The 17,814-nt window shown below is 33.8% G+C and overlaps 2 protein-coding genes across 2 annotated transcripts in view; one reads left to right on the top strand and one right to left on the bottom strand.

The window, feature by feature from the left end:
- The window catches only part of LOC109821266 (flowering time control protein FCA-like), a gene marked incomplete at its 5' end in the record, with an annotated part of 39,178 nt that extends 23,103 nt beyond the window's left edge, over positions 1-16,075 (top strand). Inside the window, 2 exons of the mRNA XM_020387452.1 lie at positions 35-205; positions 15,804-16,075. Of these exons, the coding sequence (XP_020243041.1) occupies positions 35-184 (150 nt within the window). The remainder of the gene's footprint in view (positions 1-34; positions 206-15,803) is intronic.
- The window catches only part of LOC109822692 (probable glycosyltransferase At5g03795), a 3,678-nt gene continuing 2,172 nt past the window's right edge, over positions 16,309-17,814 (bottom strand). Inside the window, exons 2-3 of the mRNA XM_020388921.1 lie at positions 17,683-17,814; positions 16,309-17,108 (exon numbers count right to left, since the gene is read on the bottom strand). The exon at positions 17,683-17,814 is cut by the window's right edge and continues 208 nt beyond it. Coding sequence (XP_020244510.1) covers positions 16,425-17,108; positions 17,683-17,814 — 816 coding nt within the window. The 3' untranslated portion in view covers positions 16,309-16,424. The remainder of the gene's footprint in view (positions 17,109-17,682) is intronic.

Below are 17,814 nucleotides of genomic sequence, written 5' to 3'. Positions count from 1 at the left end.
ATCCATCATGATTCAATGAGCGATTGTTATGTAGTGGGAAAAACCTGATGAATATGCACATTTTGAGCAAACGAAACAACAGAATCAGCAACAGCAGCGTAAGCCAGCACTTCAGTCCAAACTGCCGAATGCACCTTCTCAAACTCAGTTGAAGTCGCAGAGTCAGTCTCCACAAGTTCGCTAATTACAAGAAGCATATCCTCAGGTGCGGAACATACAGTACTAACATTTGCAATTCCTGCAGCCATTTATAATAGATGTCTAATTTCACATAGGTGATTTAGTTATTCAACTTATGGTCCTATATACTAAAGTTATTGGAGATGACAGTGCATAGCTACAATTCATCTCCAATAGCTTATCATATATAATAAATTTGTGTTTATGACATAAAAAAAAGTTGGCACAGTTGGTATGACTGTAGCTTTTAGCTATTATTTAGGTCCCATGCAAGGCACAGGTTGTACTTAAAAAGCTATTTGTTAAGAAATAAGAATCATCAGTATGTATTTGTCGGACCATGATACAAAATTCAATTTACATAAATCAAATATGACATTATATATGGCTTATACACTCTTAAGTTCCAATATGATGATTTGTAAATAAAATGCACTCACTATGAGTGTAACATTAACTAAAGAGCAACATCAAATCATAAGAAAACTTGTAAGATGCCATGAGAACTGAGATATATGACAAAAATCTAATTCAAGCAAATGTTAATATTGAACTGAAACACAACAATCTCAAAATTACAAGAAGACTTTCTTGCTTAACGATTTATTTTCTTCCAACATTATTCCTGAGGCAAACACCCCAGCACAGCAAAACATACATACAACAATTACAACAAAGACTTTATCCCAAAATATTTGGGATAAGGACACAATTATACATATATAAAAATCTTCGATACATTGATCAAGTGAATGTTCAAATATACAATATACACAACTTTATTCTGCCATCTCAAAATCTTGCCAACATCACTATCATCTTGCATTAAAGTCAAAGTATGGAGTGCAACTAGTAACCACGTGAATGCATGTTGAAATAATTCATGTTAGCTTATCTTTTCAATCCATAATACTTTCATGTCGTCCACAGTTCCAGTAAATCCTTGTAAAGTATGGCAACAACTCTGCAAAAACTAATATCTATAGCATAGATGTATACAGATGTAATGATACAAATATAAATTAAAAAAAAGCATTAATTGGACATGCTGCAAAACTAATCTCACTATTATTCATGCTGTTTTAACCTTCTAAAGTACATCATAACAACTGAGCCTAGCTAAGCTATGAATCCATGATAAGTCTATGATATGCAAAGGTATATAATACATGAATAATCAATTGTTTAAAATTTAAAGGAGAAGAATGCTTCTCGTTCAAAATTTGGAAACAGTAAGCAGCACATAAACTTGGTACACTTATGGCGTTTCAACACAATGTTACTGCACTTTGAGATTTTTCTTGAAGCTTTACGCTGTCATAATCAAACACAAAATCACAAAACCATGAACCAATAGATATTTGAATTCTCGAGATAGGAGAGTAATAGAAATCACTTATTTCTTTTCTCTTATCACAGTTCTTTTTGACCTTATGATTGGGATCAGGAACATAACATGGTAGATTTATCTATATAGGAAGCTAACATATTAATGAATACAAAACAAAAGTATCTCCACAATTAGGTAAAATGCAATAAAGGCTGAAAAAAGTTGAAACTTTTTGGAAAAAGTTAAACAAAACTAAAAATTAAAAAGCTCCAATGTACCTTCACCATCACCATTGCCCCAAAGAACTCCTAATATATACTTAATCAGTGGTATCAGAATCAAAGGATATAGAACCGAAGAGAGTTGGCGTAGAACATCTTACTTCCGATGATCAAGTATTTGAGCAGATATCATATCAATCTATAGAGTGGACTTGATTCAATGTTCCCCTGTTCATCATTTCAGAATTCATTTGTCTAAGGATTTAAAGAAACCTATACATGAAGACAGATTAAGTGACATCAAATCAAACCTTGCAAATTGTGTTTAGTTTTCATATCATTTATCATTGAACAAAATGTCTTGCAAATTTATGTGCAACTTCTACAATGACAAATTAAGTGGAATTAAAGGAAAAAAAGTAAAAACAGAAAATTTATAACAAATTAACTCAAACCACCCCCTATATTATCTCATGTGTTAAGTTATACTATTTATACTTTTATGCTATTTAAGAATAATTTAAGTCACCTAGATGGATGAGTACTTTCTAATTTGTCAGTTTACTTATGTCAGATATTCAAAAATATATACTGTGCAATATAAAAAATCAACAATAAAATGGAATATTGAAATATATATGTTTTCAAATAAAAAAGTTAGTTTTAAAGTAATTAAATATTATTTGATATTATCTTACATATTACTAATTTCAGTAATTAAAAATAATGTTAAAAATAGTATAACTATTCGATTTAAAGTATCTTTGAACATTACTTAATATTTTAGTATGAGTGGATACTTTTCTGCTATCAATAAATATAAGCTATACATTAAATTGAAAGCTAAGATGAGAGGCAAAATATCAATTTCATTTAATGTAAGATGAGAGGCAAAGTATCAATTTCATTTACTGTTCATATGGAGGAGGTGCGGGAGATATCCTTGTGCACGCTTTTTCCAGTAGCAATTCATTCAACAACAGATATAGTACCTTTATGTGAAGATGAAGTGAAAATGACATTAATTCAATGATAATAAATGTATGTCATAATCATGTTAAGTATATAAAATATATCATGTAGAACTTATATCGCATGTTACTTTTAGGAAAATAAAGCTTCAGATATGTAGCAAAAGGTTATATGCATACTCAGATGCTGAAATTTAGAAAAAAATATTTGCTTACTTTGATGGAAAACTTGAAGGCCTATTGCATTTGGACTTTAGGCAAGCTAGTCCGCACCATATCTTATAAACTAAAGCGTACATTTGTCATAGCGTCACACTCAAAATTGCCTGTAAGATGAAGAATGTGATGCTGTAAGATGAAGAATGTGATGCTATAGCAACTTGTATAGTGATGAGTGATGAAAGAACGCCAAAGTTGTGTGATACTAATTAGAAATAACAGTTTTTTTTATAAATAGAAAGAATAGTTTGCATGATATATGTTAGAATTAGTTCTTGGGTTATCGGGTTAGGGCCCATTACCCATATGTAACCCTATATATACCCATGGAGATGAATGAAATGATAGACTCTCTGATTTTCTCACTCTCAACTATTCGTATCCTTCGTACCGATAATTCTTTGGAATACATGAAACATGATCTCTCTCGTTTTTTTGCAAATATTGGTATTATCCACCAAACATCATGTTCTCACATTTCACAACAAAATGGAGTTGCTGAAAGGAAGCATAGACACATTTTAGAATTTGCTAGAACCCTGATGGTACATATGAATATACCAAAGTATTTGTGGTCTGATACAGTCCTTAGTGCATGTTTCCTGATCAATAGGATGCCCTCTCCTGTTCTTAATGGTAAAGTACCATTCATCTGCCTTTATCCAGACAAAAGGCCTTTTTCTGTGGTTCATCGAGTTTTTGGTTGTACTTGTTTTGTTCAGGATTTGTCTCCCGGACTTGATAAACTGTCTCCACGGTCTATTAAGTGTGTCTTCTCGCGTACTCAAAAAGGGTATCGATGTTATAATCCATCTACCAGGAAATATTTTGTGTCTGCCGATGTAACCTTTTTTGAGTCGGTTCCATACTTCTCCTTGATTGGTTCACCCCCAACTGTCAGTCCATCTGTGCCTCTTCCGTCTATTGCTCCTACTACTGTTCCACTACCTGTTTCGGTTCCTTCTGCTGATGGATCTTCTCCAGAATTACAAAATGCTTCCACTATGCCATCTGCACCACCACCACTACTGACGTATTGTCGTCGTTCAAAAGTTCCTGTCCCTCTCTCTGCTCCAGCCGAACATTCATCTCCCGTTGCAGGTTTGCCTCTTTCTACTCCTTCTGATCTCGATATTCTAATTGCTCATCGAAAAGGTAAACGGTCTTGTACTAATCATCCTATATCTGATTTTGTTTCCTATGACCGTCTTACTCCCTCTTCTCGTCAGTTTGCTTTGTCCTTGTCCTCTTTTTGTTCAGGATTTGTCTCCCGGACTTGATAAACTGTCTCCACGGTCTATTAAGTGTGTCTTCTCGCGTACTCAAAAAGGGTATCGATGTTATAATCCATCTACCAGGAAATATTTTGTGTCTGCCGATGTAACCTTTTTTGAGTCGGTTCCATACTTCTCCTTGATTGGTTCACCCCCAACTGTCAGTCCATCTGTGCCTCTTCCGTCTATTGCTCCTACTACTGTTCCACTACCTGTTTCGGTTCCTTCTGCTGATGGATCTTCTCCAGAATTACAAAATGCTTCCACTATGCCATCTGCACCACCACCTCTACTGACGTATTGTCATCGTTCAAAAGTTCCTGTCCCTCTCTCTGCTCCAGCCGAACATTCATCTCCCGTTGCAGGTTTGCCTCTTTCTACTCCTTCTGATCTCGATATTCTAATTGCTCATCGAAAAGGTAAACGGTCTTGTACTAATCATCCTATATCTGATTTTGTTTCCTATGACCGTCTTACCCCCTCTTCTCGTCAGTTTGCTTTGTCCTTGTTCTCTATATCTCTAGTCAGGTCATATGAGGAGGCCGTATTAGATCTTGCTTGGAAACAAGCCATGGATGAGGAGATGGATGCACTTGTTTCTAGAGGGACTTGGGATCTTGTATCTTCTCCCACAGGCGTTACTGTAGTTGGTTGTCGGTGGGTTTATACCTTAAAGTATCGCACCGATGGTTCAATTGATCGTTACAAAGCTCGTCTTGTTGCTAAGGGATATACTCAAACCTATGAGATCGATTATCTTGAGACGTTCTCTCCCGTAGCCCGTCTCAATTTCATTCGCCTACTTTTCTCTATGGCTGTTAATATGGATTGGACAATGTTTCAGCTGGATGTTAAAAATGCCTTTCTGTATGGTGACTTACAGGAGGAAGTCTATATGGAGCAACCTCCAGGGTATGTTGCTCAGGGGGAGAATACGATCTGCAAGCTTAAAAAGGCAATTTATGGTCTCAAACAGAGTCCACGGGCATGATTTGAGAAATTTAGTACTGTTATATCTGGTGTCGGTTTCAAACGATGTCAGTCTGATCACTCCGTCTTTATCCGACGCACTACATCTGGTCTGGTGATTCTGACAGTATATGTTGATGACATCCTGCTAACTGGGAGTGACCTTGTTGCCATAGCAGAGACTAAGGAGTACCTTTCACGTCACTTTGTGACCAAAGATATGGAGAAACCCAAATATTTTCTTGGGATTGAGATTGCATATCAAAAGGACCGTTTACTTCTATCTCAAAGGAAATATGTATTGGATCTTTTAGAAGAAATAGACCTTTTGGGGTGTAAGCCAGCAAACACTTCCATGGAAGTGAATGTGGACTTGTGGCGTGATAATAGTCCTCTCCTAGATGATGTAGGCCGATATAGAAGATTGATTGGCAAGTTGATCTATCTTACTGTGATCAGACCTGATATCACTTTTGCAGTGGGAGTATTGAGCAGGTTTATGCATATACTTAGAGAGGTTCACTGGACTGCTGCTCTTAAGAATTTTGGCTTATGTTAAAAGCTGTCCGGGAAAAGGATTACTGTATAAGAAACATGGATATTTACACATCTCTGCCTATTCTGATGCTGGGTATGCAGGAGATATAAGAGATAGAAAGTCTACTTTTGGATTTTGCACCTTTATTGGAGGAAATCTTGTTACTTAGAGGAGCAAGAAACAAGATGTAGTATCTCGATCTAGTGCAGAAGCAGAATACAGAGCTATGGTTCATACTGTTTGTGAGATGATATGGCTACAGAAGCTGCTGATCGAGCTTAGCTTTTCGCAGCCTGGATCTATGCCTATGCATTGTGATAATCAATCTGCTATCTACATTGCAAAGAATCCAGTGTTTCATGAGAGAACTAAGCACATTGAAGTTGATTGTAATTTTGTCAGAGATGCTTGAGAAAAGAAAGTGATATCTTTTCAGTTCACTCCATCTTCGGAACAGTTAGCTGACATTCTCACTAAAGCTACTTCACCTAATGTGTTTTCCATTCTATGTAACAAGCTGGGCATGATTGATATATATGCTCCAGCTTGAGGGGGAGTGTTAGAATTAGTTCTTTGCTCCAGCTTGAGGGGGAGTGTTAGAATTAGTTCTTGGGTTATCGGGTTAGGGCCCATTAACCCATTACCCATATGTAACCCTATATATACCCATGGAGATGAATGAAATGATAGACTCTGATTTTCTCACTCTCAACAATATATTAATATTAAGGACATGGAAATTTTGTAGAAATATATTCTTGGCAAATATTGTCCAGGTAAACCAGAAGACTCCTATCATGTTAGGATCACTTATTGTTATCAATGAAGATAAAAAAAGCCTAAAGGGTAGCAGAAATCACACACATCCAATCAACTACACAAACAGGAAACTAAATCTTTAGGTATGTAGCAAAAGGGTATATGCAATGCTTAAATACTGAAATAAAAGAAATATAGGTTTGCTTACTTTGATGGAAAACTTGAAGGCCTGCTACATTTAGGCTCTAGGCGAGAAAGTCCACACAACAATATCTTATAAGCTAAAATACATTACCATTGTCATAGTTTCCATATTCCATATTGCCTATAAGATGAAAAATGTGACGCTGTAGAAACATGTATAGTGACGAGTTCTTTTGTTTGATACTAATTAGAAAGAATATTGTTTTTGATAAAAAATTAGAAAGAATAGTTTGCATGATATATTAATATCAAGGACATGGAAATTTTACAGTAAAATTTTCTTGTAGATATTAGCTAGATAAATCAAAAAACTAGCATGCTACGATTACTGACCAATAAAGATAAAAAGAAGCATAAAGGATAGCAGAAATCTTGCGTAATATATTAACATCAAGGACATGGAAATTTTACAGTGAAATTTTCTTGGTAGATATTGGCCAGATAAATCAAAAGACTAACATGTTAGGATCTCTGATTAATAAAGATAAAAAGAAGCATAAAGGATAGCAGAAATCACACAACCAATCAGCTCAATGAATAGGAAAATCAAGCTTCAGATATGTAGCAATATCTTGTATGCATGCTCAGATGCTAAAAGAAAAAATTATATAGGTTTGCTTACTTGATGGAAAACATGAAGGCCTATTGCATTCAATCTTTAAGCAAGAAAATCCACAAATTAATATCTTACAAATTAAAATATATGTCTTTGTCATAGTTTACATACTCAAAACTGTCTGTAAGATGAAAGATGTGATGCTGTTGGAACATGTGTAGTGATGAGTGATGAGTGATGAAAAAGTGCTAGAGTTATGTGATAGCAATTAGAATGAATAGTTTTTAATAAAAAAATAGAAAAAATTGTTTGCATGATGTATTAATATCAAGGACACGGAAATATTTGTAGAAAAATTTTCTTGGCAGATTTTAGCTATATAAGCAAATGCTTCGCATGCTAGGATCACTGATCAATGAAATTAGAAGGAAGCAAAAAAGGTAGAAGGAATCACAAACACACATCCAATCTACTATATAAACCAGGAAATAAAGCTTCAGGTATGTAGTGAAAGGGTATATGCGTACTCAGGTTCAGAAAAAAAAGTTTTCTTATTTTGATGGGAAAATTGAAGGCCTATTGTATTTGGATAGGCAAGCAAGTGCACACAACAATATCTTATAAACTAAAATACATACCTTGTGATAGTTTTTATATTTGAAATTGCTTGTAAGATGAAAAATGTGACATTGTATTTGTAGGAACATGTACAGTGATGAGTGACAAAAAAATGTGAAAGTTGTGTGATACCAATTAGAATTAATATATATTTTTTGGATAAAAGATTAGAAAGAATAGTTTGCATGATATATCAATCTCAAGGACATGAAATCTTATAAAAAATTAAATTTGGCATATATCAGTTAGATGAGTCAAAAGACTCTTAACATGCTAGAATCACAGCTTAGCTAAGATAAAAAGAATGATAAAGGGCAACAAAAATCGCACACATCCAATATGATACATGAACAGAATTTTTTTTTTTTATAAAAAGTCAAATGTGAATAGCTAAAGAGAACCTAATCAAGTATTTAATATTATTAAGTAGTTGAAATAAACATATTAGATCTAAATTGCGCAATCCAAAGACCCCTCCATCATCAACACCTTTGCATATTCTGATTTCCTCTTCTTTGCAAATCAAAATCAGATTATGTGTTAGAATAATATGCAATTTTCATAAATAGACAAAAAAACTAATTGAAATGCTCTACAATCATGCTCTTGCTTGAAAGACTTAACTGAAGCTCGTGCCATCTCTCTTCTGCAATCATCAAACCAAAAGAGTCAATCAATTTTAATGCTAATTACACAAAATTAACTTCACTAACGCTAAATAAAACCAACACAGATAGCCAAAATGGGGGAAAAAAGAAAAAGACAGAAAAAATGATATTCACATACACTTTTGCACAATTGATGGAACTTGGGTTTTGTTTGGTTTATTTGCTTTCAAGTAATTTGAGGAAAGAAGTTGGTATGTACATGATAATTTCAAAAATTGAAGGTCACCTTGAGGAGAGAGAAGAAAGAAGAGAATAGATGATCAAGGGTTAGGTCCAGAGTTTGAGGTTAGGTCGAGGCTAAGGTGATGTAGCTATGGCAAAGAGGATCTAGTGACAACGGTAGTTAGATGGAGAGAACCGATGTTTGAGGAGATTAGAGTCGGGTGGTTTTATTTCACGAAAAAGTTTTAGGAGTGGTTATTGTGTTGATTTATTTTGTTTTGACAAAGAATGGGTAGACTTTTTGAAATTCAAAATTTGGTCGCTGGGTTTTTTGAATTTCAAAATTCTTTTATAAGTAGGCTAACATGGGTACATTTGATTAGGGCACTGTGGATTTACTGTTCATTATGATATTCAGATGTTCTTTATTCATTATGAAAGTAGCTGACGAGAAGGGTCTCTAGTTCGGTTCTCTTCACCAAATTTTTTTCCTAATTTTATGCTTATTTTACTCATAAACCTAAGGTTCAATCCTATTGATTTTAGGACCCATCTATTTAAAAAGTTTTCTTCTCCACTTATTTCTTCTTTTGCTAATCAACTCAAATTTTACCCTATTTATTTTGAAACCCATCTCATTAAGTAATATTTTTTTAATATTAGTCCTTAAACCTTTCATATTTGTAAATTTATACCTCAAATCATGAAAATTATTATTACGTCCCATAATTCTTATAATATTTAGACAATGGTCCCTCAAAAATCATTAAAATTGCTATTATGTCCATTAATTCTTAAATTAGTTTCTTCAAGTAGTTGGTACCGTAGTTTTTAATAAGAATGATCACTAGTTCGATTCCCTCCATCATTTTTTCCTAACGTATTATTATATAACTTATAAACCCAAAGTTCTATCCCATTTATTTTGAAACCCACTTACTTTTGAATATGTTTTTTTTCCATTTTTTTCTTCTTTTGCTAATAAACTCAAAGTTTACTCTTATTTATTTTGAAGCCCATCTACTTAGGTAAAATTTTTAATCAATATTTGTCCCGTAAGTCTTTCATATCTTGAAATTGATATATCAAATCATGAAATTGCCATAAGCTCCCATAATTCTTTAGATATTTAGACATTAGTCCCTCAAAAATCATTAAAATTGCTATTAGGTTCTTTAATTGTTAAATTATTTTGGAATTAGTCTCTCCAATCAATTGGTACTACAACGTTTAATGAGAAAGATCTCTAGTTTGATTTCATCCACTATTATTTCCTATTTTGTTGCTTTTGTACTTATAAACTCAAAGTTCTATCCCATATATTTTGAAGCCCGTCTATTGCAAAAAAAATTGTTTTCATTTTTTGTTCTTTTGCTAATATTCCAAGTTTACCCCATTTATTATGACACACATCTCCTTAAATATATATATATTTTTAATGTTAGTCCCTTAAGTCTTTCATATTTTGAAATTGATCCCTCAAATCAAGAAAATCGTATTAGGTCCCATAATTGTTAAGATATTTAGGCATTGGTTTGTCAAGAATCATTAAAATTGCTATTATTTTTAAATTATCCTGGAATTAGTCTCTCTAGTTAAGGTAGAAGCAACAACCAAAGAGACTAATTTGAAAAGTATGACAAGAACTAGGGGTCCTAATAACAATTTCAATGATTTCAGGGACCATTTTTAAAAGAAATTTAGATACTAACAACCATTAGCAATTCAATGGTTTGAGGGACAATTCTGAAAATAGGAAAGATTTAAAGGATTAGTATGGAAAACCCTTTAAAGAAAGGTTATTATAGCTATGCGGCTAAGTTTTATCTCGTTTATTTTCAAGTCCACCCACTTCTTCTCAGAAGATCTTTTTGCTACTGAATTAAAATTTTTAGCTACATCTACTTTTAAATCCACCTACTTCAAAAAATAACTCTTAGACCATAATATTTTACTATATTATTTTTAAATTCATTGTATACATCAGCATTTTGGTAAACAATGTATTTATCAAAAAAAATTGGTAAGTAATGTAAGTTGCTATAGTTTATAGACGCTTGCTATACTTTTTCTATGTTATTAGGTTTACAGTAAAACAAAATATTTTAACCATTATATTTTGAGTTTTTTTAGGCTAATTCCATGACATCACAAACTGTAGATATGTTTTTTTCCTTATAAACCCAAAGTTTTACCCTCGTTTATTTTTAAACCTACTCACTTTCTAAAAAGTATCTACCTATAAACCGAAAGTTTTGTAGCCATTTACTTTAAGGCTTACCAACCTCCTAAGTCCTTTTATATCCAACATATACACAGAATAATTAATTTTGGACATGCTTTATATTTTAGCAATTGGATCAGCGTACTTTGATATATTTTTTTAACTTGCTATATTTTTGTTCAAAGTAATTAGTCTATATATTGTATCTTTAAACCAAATTCTTAAACTACTATATTTTGTTTTTTTAAACATGTCGTGACATCACGCGGGTCAATTTTGCTCATTGATCTCTGAAAATACTAAGCTTTTGGTATTGAACTAATGCTATTTTTATAGTACAAGAGTCAAAAAATACGTTGTAGATTAGTGCTTGCCCTACTGGTGATATATATAATATATATATTATATATATATATATATATATAATATATATATATATATATATATATATATATATTATATATATACATACAATTCAGCTTAGAAAGCAAGCAATAGCAAACTAATGAGATTTGATTTCTTGGGCATGCATGCACATGCATATAATACTGTCTTATAATCCGATGAACTAGATTCGTTAAATGAGCAAAGTTTTAAATTGGTATGTTAGGGATGAGTAAAGGTTTGAATAGTCTAATTTTAATTTGTGATATTTGTGAAAATTGTAGGGCTAGTTGCAACTGAAAATTGGTAAATTCATAAATGATTAGTTAATTAAGATATCTCAGAGTAATAGAATTTGTGAAATTATAAGAGATGTGATCTACTATATCTAATTAAAGAAACCTCGACTGTCACAAGTCAATACCAAAATCTTCAAACCAACTCACTCATATAACATAGAAGGTGGAATATTGATGAAATAGGAATCAATTCATTATATCTGCATTATATTTGTGACAACTAATTTAGTTTATTTGGCTAAAATCCGATTAATTAATGTAGAATCTAGATGACCACACACATGGAATAGGTTGCTCTACTACATAAACAGTGCACAACAGAAAATAAAGCAGCTATAGCATGCGTCTAGTAATCATAAAACATTATTTGGGGATTATCGCATAGATTGTTTTTGTAGGATCACCATGTCCATCTTGATCAATGGTTGGAGGGTGACCACACTGTTGATATGGCGAGAAGTCCCTAAACATCACCCCACAACTAATGTCCACGAACTTGAACTAAAAAGGAGGTGACGATGCTATATACTTTTCAATGGGTATATATATGGAAGAATTAAATAACCCAGCCCCATTACATATTTTGTAACCGGCCCATTAAGGCTTGGTTTGGTAGAGGGCACGAGAAGGGGAAGTGAGGTAGGGTAAGGTGCAATGAACATACTTTTTGGGCTTTTTTTGGTTGGAGGGACAATGAGCATAGATACATAATTTTTTCTTGTTTGGTTGGAGGGATGAGAAGGGGAGATCTGGTGATGAGTTAGCTAAAGTACAATATTATCCTTCTATGTGGAGCATCTTTTGTTAAAAAAAAGACTAAAAAAATCTTATGTACACCTCTTGAATTATAGACACATTGTTCTTGAACCATCACATAAGTAATGTACAATGCCATAATCAAAATTTTACAGAATATTTTTAAAAAATGACCTAACATGAAACTCCAATTTAGTAGTGAACACTATTATTTTATTTTGAATTCAAGGTGCAACAAAGTAAAATTCAAACAAGAACAAATAATTCATAATAAAACAACTTCTTAAATCAATTGCAACCACACTTAACTGTATAAATTTTCTCATCTAAACAACTATTGAGGCCACTTAACCAGGAAAATCCATTGAATCTTGGGCAAGAAAATACTTGGACAATAAAGTAAAGTATATGAGAATGTAAAATTAATTTCAACCCAAAATACTCTCTCATGTCCTACCAAATTGGGGGTATTCATCAATCTGTGCATTTTAGTCCATTTTGAGTGTATCTCACCGCACCTCACATTTCGTTAAAAACCCTTAGCTAAAGAGTATTTTTATTTTTGTCTCTCACCTCTTCTTGCTTTCCCTTCTACCAAACTAAGCCTAAGGGGGTGTTTAGCAACTTGAAACTCAATTGAAAGTGTGGAAGTCACATTTTTTTATTTACAACTTTCAAATTCCATGTTAGCATGTGAGTGACATATAACGTTTGTTTGTTTAATAAAATTCATGTTGAAAGTAGAAAAGTGAAGATGTGGAAATACCATATTACTTTTTACATCTCAGAGAAATATTTTTATTGTTGTAAGTTTGATGCATTGATTATCTAGGTAACAACTCAGTACAAAAGTTGAATTTTGTGAAAATGTAAGAGATACATTGTTCAAAATAAATGATGAAGAGTTGAACAAGGGTTCTTATAAAATCATTAGAGAAAGAAAATTATAATCAGAAATGATAGGAGCTCAGTAGTAGAATTCAAAAGAGTTTTTAGAGATTTTCAAATTAAAATCATGAAAAATTAATAGAACTTTGAGATCTTATTAAGTTTCAGAAAAAGCGATTAATAGATTAAGGTGTCTAAAACTAAATTAAAGATATGAATCTATAAAGAAACGAACATGAAATCTACAATTTCGCCACTCCACTTTGTTGATTTTAATCCTACAAAAATGCGGAAGTTTTGTTGAAAAGTTAACAAAAAATGCAGATTTTTTGCCCATCCAATTTGTTGAGCTTGATCCTACAAAAATGGTGACCTTTTGTTGAAAAGAACAGTTAGATGCATTTATTGAAGGAATAAAAATTAACAATGAGAAAAATGAGGGGAAGACAATGGTATTAGATCAATGGAGGGAAAAATAAAGTCGGACGGTGTCAGAGAAGAGTGGCAGAGAAGAAACTGAAAAGAGGCGTTTCTATCATAGAGGAATGAAATCTGATATATTAGTAAATAAATATATTACTTTGATATGTAGTGATCCCCATTTTTCACTTTCATCTAATTTCTGCACTTTTTTAGGGGAAGCTGAACGTGCAACAGATCTGATGTGGACTATTTTTTGCATCACACTTTTGCGGTCACTTTCAATAAAACAAATACATGGAGTGCCAAAAGCAAGTCACTTTGTATTTTCACTTCTCACATACATGTAAACAAACAACCTATAAAGGACTGGTTGTAAGCTTTTATCCACATATTGGGTGGTCAAACCAACATTCAAATTTGGAAGTTCTACAAATACAAGACCAAGAAAGGAATAGGTACTCAATTTTGTAACTTAGAATTGAATTTTGTTGAATGAAGTTTTTAAACAGGAGACCTCGAAGTGGATGAGTAATGATAGCTGTAATACAATTATCATACTACTTTGGTCCTACCACAAATCAAAAAGTGGGGCCATGGTGACTCATCGCTTTCTTATTATAAATTTTAAGGATCCACTCATTTGTTAGTGGTAGTACAAAAGTAGTACAAGAATTATAGTATGGTTAACATTTTTCTGTAGTGGATATACCAACTAAAAGTGTGTCAATGGAATTGTATGTAGTTTTCTCCGTGAAGATTAATAAAGAAGAGTACTTCCGAAATTTTCCAAATAGTGTTTGAATGAATTATTGTACTTATTTTCATGTCCCTGTTAAGGTTTTAAATAACTCAGACGCTGAAAATCCATATTGGAGAGTGGATATCGGGGATATATTAGGGATAAGTAGTATTTATCGGAGTAACATTACCGGATGGTGATATACATAGTATAATATTTTAAAATGTAATTTAACCATACTTAATGAAACATAAATATACCAAAATGTAAATAATTATGTTTAGGATCACTATTATTAGTAGAAACTCTGGTTAGGTAAGGTTTAAAGTGCATTGAATAGGTGCCCATTGGCGCAAAATCAAAACCTAAACCAAAGGTTGATAATTCCGATTTTTTGGCCGATAACTCACTTTATAGCCGCATTATCGGCGATAAACATCCAAAAGCGATTACCGATTTAGAATCAAACTTATCATAGCGAAAGACCCCAAAACAAATAACTCGCCCATAATATCAGTCTATCGGCCGATATTTGAAACATTGGTCCCTGTGTATTCACATGGTTCACATAATTGCCACTTCAAACATTATCCATATACTCAAAAATGGTATATAGTTGGAAATGATGAGACTCATATTGTTTAGTATTCCACAGAATAATATGTTTAATAGTGCCATAAAAATTGGAAACTTATCCGAGGAAACATCTGTGTAGCTAAGGAGTTGTTCATAAATTTTAGATACTCAGCATAGATTGTTCATAACTTCTAGAAACTTTCGCGAATTTTCGTTTATGCTAATTGCTGCAGATTTTTCCTTTAATAACACCAAGATGGCATTAATATGGGATGGAAATGGTTGTTTTTATCAATTTTCACTGATATTATGTGAATCATACAGATTATTCAGATAAAATGTAATTCTCAATTGTTTGACAATATGCTGGGCAATGTTTCCCCCACTATTTTTTCATAACATGATTTGTTTTAATAACATATATTAGTTTCTTATGATTTTTTCAACTTAAAGCTAATTATTATGTAAGGTTGTTTTATTAGTCAAAAGGTCACGTGCGAAAAGACACCTTTTTGAATGAATGATTTGATAGTGGTAACAAAGCAAATTATGCATAATAATAAAGTAACTTTCAATTCACTCAAAAAAAAAAAAAAAGTTAAAGGGTAGTTTCATACATAAAGCGATAAAAGTTCGTGATATTCTTTTTTTAGGCTCATAGGACATGTAAAACAAAAAAGAAAGCTAAAGGCCGTAAAAGAATAAAAAATATGTAGCAAGAAAGATTCATTTCTGCAACGCCTGATGTGGTATATTTAGGAAAATATGTCCTGATTGCTTTATGGGCTATTAATCGTTTGTGTTTTAAGTACTAAATTAGATATTGATGGTGATTATTTTTTCAGAGTTGTGCTTGACGATGGGATACGAAAATTTATGCAGAGAGCTTGCAGTGGGAAGGAGACCCTCCAAGTGTTTAGATAAGCGAATTTCTGAATCTCATGTTGTATTTCAGGTTTGTGTGATGTATCCTAGCTTTTAGCACCATATAATATTGAATAATTAATAATAGGAGTGCTCTCATTGACTTAATTTTTATCATCTTTCACCCTTTGTAATTCCGTTCTTTTTTCTCAAGAAAGTAATGCAGATATACACTTTCTTCTTCTTCTTCTTCTTTCTTCTTTCTTTCAAGGGTTATATGATTAGTTCTTCACCATCTTTATATCTTCCTACACCTGTGTACTTCATTTCACTGATGGGAGAAACCATAGTTTAAAGTTTTCTCCTTGTAATTTGTCCATTTATCTGTAAATGTATCAGCGTCTTATAATCACTCTTTGCTGTTATTATCTACTTATTTTAGCGTAGATTATGGTACAAAAGAGGGAATGATTATACGCACACACATTCATTTATAACTTCGCTTCCTATTTTATTATTATCTACATTTTCATAAAAAAATTAACCTCCCAAAAAAAAAGAAGAAAAACACTTCGAAATTTTCCCTCCAATGTTCCATCCTTCTAGCTGCTATTGTACCCAGTCCTCAAGTTAAGCCTCCTCAACCAAACCGAGTGCAAAATCATATGAAAAGTATCAAACCTCTCCGCTGGCCTATTCAAAAGGAAATGCCTCCTCACCGCTCTCACCCCCTCCCTCAACCTCGCCAGCCTCTTCTCACTTACCGCCATGAGTATCTCCTTCAACCTCGGTATCTCCTCAACATGGACACTTACTGAGAATTCCTCCCACCGTAGCACATCGCTAAACGGCGGGTAGTACCCCTCAGATATCAGCACAGGCACGCACTCGGCATATATTGCCTCCGCTACCCTTGGGCTCGCCACCTCATACCCGCTTGGGCACAGACAGAATTTTGATTTCAGCATGAAATCGGTGAAGTAGTTGACGTTGGGCGGGAGATAGCGGTGGACCTGGAGTTCTGGGTCAGTGCTGTTTTCCCAGTGGCGGAGGAGGACGGGGCGGATGGGACCATGGAGGCCGCCAGCGAAGAAGGCGAGGATAGGGCGGTAGGTGGACGGAGGGGGAGGGTGGCGGACCTGAGGGGGGATGTCTCCTGTAAGGAGGTGGATCTCGGGGATGCTGACGTCTTTGTGGGGACGGAAGCCTTCGGAGGTGTTGGCGTTGCAAAGAGCTCGGATGGAGTTGTTGAAGAGGTCCGGATTTCCTGAGCTTGCGCTTGGACCCTGTCACGTCATTGAAACCTGATCAGTTTTTTAGTTGTTAACGAGTAGAAACTATGCACATAACTTAAAACTCATTTTTCTCTATAAAAAAAAATTAACCGTGATTACGTTTAAGTTTTTAATTGTTAGGGAGTTGGAATTGGCTAATGAGGTGGTGAACGGTAGGGGCGAGTTTGTTAAAGAGTCACGAGTCCATGCGATATGTATGTGAGGTTCACGACAGAAATTTCTATAGTTAACCTCACGTCTCCTATAAATATTTACCAGTATTATCTCTGGTATTTTGTTGTTAGGGTATTGATAAGAGCGTGCTTTCAAAAAATTAGTAAGTGTAACAATTAAACGAGGTGAACGTTAGGGCCGGACAAGTTCATTGAAAAGTTACAAGTTGGTCCGCTCCTTGTGAGTGGATTCCGTTCATATAACCTTAGCAACTTCATAATCCTCCGCCAATATTTGACTTGGGCTAAAATTTCACTTTTAGTTCAAGTTAGATTATAACCGTCCGTTAAATTATTGACAATTCTATATACGTTTAAGCACAAAAGCAGAAAGCATGGCGATTACGACTGACCCAGTCGTGGCAAGAGAGCATAAAATGGTCAGCCCCGGCGGTCCGGTTCCAGTACGGATGCCTCGATGCCACTATGTCGACGTAGTCCGTCACGAACCGCCGGATATCCAGGTGGTTGTGGGTCCCGGCGTC

This window comes from Asparagus officinalis, chromosome 8 (assembly GCF_001876935.1).
Source record: "Asparagus officinalis chromosome 8, Aspof.V1, whole genome shotgun sequence".
NCBI lineage: Eukaryota > Viridiplantae > Streptophyta > Magnoliopsida > Asparagales > Asparagaceae > Asparagus > Asparagus officinalis.
Note: the sequence above shows the minus strand (reverse complement) of the source record. Positions and strands in the feature narration are given on the sequence as shown.